The sequence below is a fragment of the Sinocyclocheilus anshuiensis genome, unplaced genomic scaffold (genome assembly GCF_001515605.1).
Source record: "Sinocyclocheilus anshuiensis isolate Anshui unplaced genomic scaffold, SAMN03320099.WGS_v1.1 scaffold250, whole genome shotgun sequence".
Lineage (NCBI taxonomy): Eukaryota > Metazoa > Chordata > Actinopteri > Cypriniformes > Cyprinidae > Sinocyclocheilus > Sinocyclocheilus anshuiensis.
In genome coordinates this window covers 455,930-461,292 of record NW_015547652.1, presented here as the reverse complement: position 1 = coordinate 461,292, position 5,363 = coordinate 455,930, and the positions used below count along the sequence as shown (strand labels likewise).

At 34.4% G+C, this 5,363-nt stretch overlaps 1 protein-coding gene across 1 annotated transcript; it reads right to left on the bottom strand.

Moving 5' to 3' along the window:
• Positions 1–1,120: 1,120 nt before the first annotated feature.
• Positions 1,121–5,124, bottom strand: rpl37a (ribosomal protein L37a). The gene is made up of 4 exons (XM_016504221.1): positions 5,030–5,124; positions 2,126–2,254; positions 1,357–1,439; positions 1,121–1,285 (listed from the first exon to the last, which is right to left on the bottom strand). Exons 1-4 carry the CDS (start codon positions 5,030–5,032, stop codon positions 1,222–1,224), a joined length of 279 nt encoding a protein of 92 aa, XP_016359707.1. The 5' UTR covers positions 5,033–5,124; the 3' UTR covers positions 1,121–1,221.
• Between the last annotated feature and the right edge of the window lie 239 nt (positions 5,125–5,363).

Genomic DNA, 5,363 nt, shown 5'->3' with positions numbered 1-5,363 from the left:
ATACTAAACTAACACTGGCTTGGTTCTTTAGATTCAAATGATCAAGTCAAATGAGTTTAAACTGCGATGCTCTGCTGAAGTATTAAATGATTAACGTTAGTGCACTTCCAGAATTAATCTAAGATGAGCATTTGTGGTTAAATAGTATATACTTAAGTTTATTTTTTTAGGAAATGCCCAATCGTTTGACTAGATAAGGCCCTTATTCCTCAGCTGGGATCCTGTAGAGCTCTTCGAAGCTGCATTTTTAACCTTCAACCCGTTGAGCACCATTGAAGTCCACTATATGGAGAAAAGTCCAGGAATGTTTTCCTCAAAAACCTTCATTCTTTTCGAAAGACATGAACATGTTGGATGACACGGGGGCGAGTACACTATCAGGACATTTCTATTCTGGAAGGGAACCAATCCTTTATTCATGACGACTGATTTCAGAAATCAATGTCATTTCAAAGTGTTTTCCAACAAATTTATCAAAATCTGCTCATTTTAGAAATGCACAACTCAACCAGGTTAAAAAAAAAGTGCACTTCTATAATGTACTTAAAGTGTTCTATTTTCGCGCACAAATTTTGTACTTAATATACTAAAAGTGATTCTTTAGTACTTCTTAAGATTGACTAAGTGTACTCAACGGCGCTATTCTGGGACACCATGAATATGAACTAAAATGTGCTTTTAACATAGTATCAGAGTATTTAAAAAATGTGTTTAGTCACCACTTGAGTGCACTAGTGTATGAAAGACGGGTTCAAGTGGTGACTTAATACATTATTAAATACAGAGATAGTATGTTAAAAGCACATTTTAGTTCATATTCATGGTGTCCCGGAATAGCACAGTTGAGTACACTTAGTCGATCTTAAGTACTACTAAAGAATCACTTTTAGTGCATTAAGAACAAAATTAGTGCGTGAAAATAGAGCACTTTAAGTACATTATGGAAGTGCACTTTTTTTACCTGGGCACACTGATTTTAGCAGTGTCCCAAATGACGCACTAATACACTATTTATTACTACAAAATGTCATAGAATAGTGCATAAGTACGCGATTTGGAACGCACCTCTTGACAAAGTCAAAGCAAACTCAAGCTTGATGAAATAAGACAGAAGCAGAGATCCGGCTCAAGACTTAGATTTATTGTGGGATGTTCCAACGAGCCAAAGAAAGAAACAGTCCGAGACCAAACGATGTGAATCAGTACGAAACAGCGTCCGGTTTACTGGTCCTTCAGCTCCTTCAGACGCTTGATGGCAGATTTGACCGTGACGGCTGACGTCGTGCTGCGGGACGGACAGCAAACATTAGACGATCAGAGATGCTTTCATTCATTAATAATGGGGTTCAGTCTTACTTGTACGTCCAGGCGCCTCCAGCGACAGTTTTCATGCAGGAGCCACAGTGCCAGATCCCCACAGCCTTTCTCTTCATCTTAGTCTGGACAAACACAAACATCTTAACCTCGCATAAACAGCAGTCAGAAGATTTTGTAAGAGTAAGATTTTTAATGTGTTTTAAAGAAGTCTCTTCTGCTCACCGAGCCTGCATTTATTTGATCCAAAGTACAGCAAGAGCAGTAATATTGTGAAATATTTTTACTATTTAAAATAACAGCTTTCTATGTGAATATATTTTAAAATGTAATTTATTTCTGTGATTTCAAAGCTGAATTTTTAGCATCATTACTCCTGTCGCATGATCCTTTAGAAATCTTTTTTGCTGCTCAAAAAAAAAACAAACTTAAAACAGCAGAGTAGATAATCTTTGGATCTTTCTATTCATCAAAGAATCCTGAAAAAAAAAATAAAAATAAAAAGTGTACGAACTGTTTTAAATATTGATAAATGTTTCTTGAGCAGCAAATCAGCATATCAGAGTGATTTCTGAAGATCATGTGACACTGAAGACTGGAGTAATGATGCTGAAAATACAGCTGCGCATCACAGAAATACATTACAGTTTAACAGATATTCACATAGAAAACAGCTGTTTTACATTATAATAATATTTCACAATATTACTGCTTTTGCTGTATTTCTGATCAAATAAATGCAGGCTTGGCGAGCAGAAGAGCTCTTCTGACTGCTAGAGTACAGTACACAAGTGTTTGGTGTGCGTCTCACCTTTCCGCAGAAGGAGCAGGTGTATTTAGCATGCTGGCTGATCTCGATCTTCTTCACCATCTTCCTGAGCGACGCACCGTAACGGGTGCCATACTTCCCCACAATCCCCACCTTCTTGGTGCGCTTGGCCTGAGCGGGAAAAACAAATGAACACTTCAATAAATGAGCATAAATTTCACGAGTTCCTGAAGACTCTGAATTAGCAAAAATGACTTTTGATGAAAGTCTGTTGACAGACTGCTTAATATTAAAACTTATTTACACCACAGAATAATGATGCAACTTATCAAAATTGACTTTTTCCCTCCTCGAAATTCTTTTTTTTTTTTTTTGTTCTCATAATTGTGAGATATGAACTGAATTGCAAGGAAAAAAGTCTGAATTGTGAGAGTCATAATTACTTTTAAGCTTCCAGTTATAATGGAATTGTGGGGGGGATATAAACTCTATAAATTAAGTTTATATCAATTGATATAAAAACTCAATTGAGAAAAAGTGTCCAAATTGTGAGAAAGTTGCAATACCTTTTATTTTTTTATTCCGTGGCAAAAACATCAATAGTTACAAACTCACAATTGCAAAACAGCTCAAAAAAAGCAGCAAAACAACAACTTGTTTCTTTACTCTCAATTTAGTTTATCTCTAGTAGTTCAGGCTTTTCTCACAATGCTGACTTTTTCCCCCCAAAATTGCAAGAACAAATTCTGAATTGTGAGATTAGTTGCAGTTCTTTTTTTATTCTGTGGCAGAAATAAGTTTCTATAGCTATAAACTCACAATTGAGAATCAACATCGCACAATTCTAACCTTTTCCCCTCACACTTTCTGAATTGCGAAAAAAATGTCTGAATTGAGATGAACTTGGAATTGCAAAAAAAAATTCTGAATTGAGATGAACTCGGAATTGCAAAAAAAAAAGAATTCTGAATTGAGATTAACTCGGAATTGCAAAAAAAAATTCTGAATTGAGATGAACTCGGAATTGCAAAAAAAAAAGAATTCTGAATTGAGATTAACTCGGAATTGCAAAAAAAAATTCTGAATTGAGATGAACTCGGAATTGCAAAAAAAAAAGAATTCTGAATTGAGATTAACTCGGAATTGCAAAAAAAAATTCTGAATTGAGATGAACTCGGAATTGCAAAAAAAAAAGAATTCTGAATTGAGATTAACTCGGAATTGCAAAAAAAAATTCTGAATTGAGATGAACTCGGAATTGCAAAAAAAAAAGAATTCTGAATTGAGATTAACTCGGAATTGCAAAAAAAAATTCTGAATTGAGATGAACTCGGAATTGCAAAAAAAAAAGAATTCTGAATTGAGATTAACTCGGAATTGCAAAAAAAAATTCTGAATTGAGATGAACTCGGAATTGCAAAAAAAAAAGAATTCTGAATTGAGATTAACTCGGAATTGCAAAAAAAAATTCTGAATTGAGATGAACTCGGAATTGCAAAAAAAAAAGAATTCTGAATTGAGATTAACTCGGAATTGCAAAAAAAAATTCTGAATTGAGATGAACTCGGAATTGCAAAAAAAAAAGAATCTGAATTGAGATTAACTCCGAATTGCAAAAAAAAAAATAATCTGAATTGAGATTAACTCGGAATTGCAAAAAAAAATTCTGAATTGAGATGAACTCGGAATTGCAAAAAAAATTCTGAATTGAGATGAACTCGGAATTGCAAAAAAAATTCTGAATTGAGATGAAAAAAAAAAAAAAATTCTAAATTCAGATGAACTCAGAATTGAAAAAAAAAAAAAATCTGAATTGAGATTAACTCGGAATTGCAAAAAAAAAAAACTGAATTGTGAGAAAAGTTGCAATTACTTTATTCTGTGGCAGAGATAAGCTTCTATAGCTATAAACCAAATCAACATTCACTTTTTTTCCCCCTCGCAATTTGGACTTCAAAAGTGTGAAATCTGAGAACAGCAATAAAAAAGACATTTAAAAAAAAAAAAAAAAGTCAGATTTACAAGAAAAACAGTGAAGTCACAGCTGCTCTTTTTTAATTCTCGGACAGAAACAAGCTTCCACTGTTATAAACAAGAAGCTGCAAGTCAACATCTCCAACTCTTGACTTTTTTCGCCTCACAATTCTGTTTATATCTCAGAACTCTGAAAACTTAAATTTGAGAGAAGAGGGAAAAAAGGTCAAAACCGTGAGATTGTCAGTAACAATTAACATTCTTTTTTTTTATTGTTGTATATTAATAAGCTTCCATAACTTGCACAGATCTAATGTTGACAGTATTAAATTCTAAAACAATTCTAGTTGCTCATTACAATGTACATTGCTAGCATATCAGCTGTTTATTAGTACTTTTAAAGCACATATAAATACCATATTCTGCATGAGCATATTTTAAATCCCTTAAAAGGAAATTTGGAGTTTGTTAATATTAAAAATTGCTCCCCAAACTAAAGTGTACCTAAAGTTATTTAGTAAAACTGTAGAGGAATATAAACTGTGTGTGCAGAGGAAGAGTTTGAACTCTTCACATCTGAGTGAATGACAGAAACTAATACACCACATTAATTACTGAAGAACTAAAGAAAACTATCAACCTACTGACCTTAACTCAGTCACAAATACCCGGACAGTCCGTTTACATTACACTAATCTTATTACAGCAACATTATGACAAAAAACAGCTGGTTACAGGTTAAAAGACGCGGTTTAAACACGAATGTCGCGATCAAACTCGGTACGTTTTCATCGGCTTCACTGACAGCAACACAAGCGATCATAATAAAGCCGTTCTGCTCGCCTGTGTGGACACATACAGCACCGATGGTGTGTTATTTAACATCGAGAGGATAGAGAGACGAGAGAAGTGCGCTATTTGAGCGAGATGGAGAAGATGTTTGAAGATTCCGCGCTCAGACCAAACACTCACCATTCTAGCAGAAGAGGTGCGGAGCCAAAAGAGACTGATCTACTGCGCATGCGCGATTTACCAGCGCAGACACTGACGCATTATGGGATACCGGAGGACCAACTCCACAAACACAGCCAGAAACATCAGAGCGCAGAACGCTCGTGTAGTTAGTAATAATACTAATAGTAACAAATACAATAATAATTTGCTAACTTCATTGTATGCACACACACACACACACTCACACACACACACACACACATATATGTATGCTGCTTCAGTAAAAGCATTGCTACAAATAATAATAACAGTTTAACTTAATTGTGTATTTAAAAATATATATTATATATTG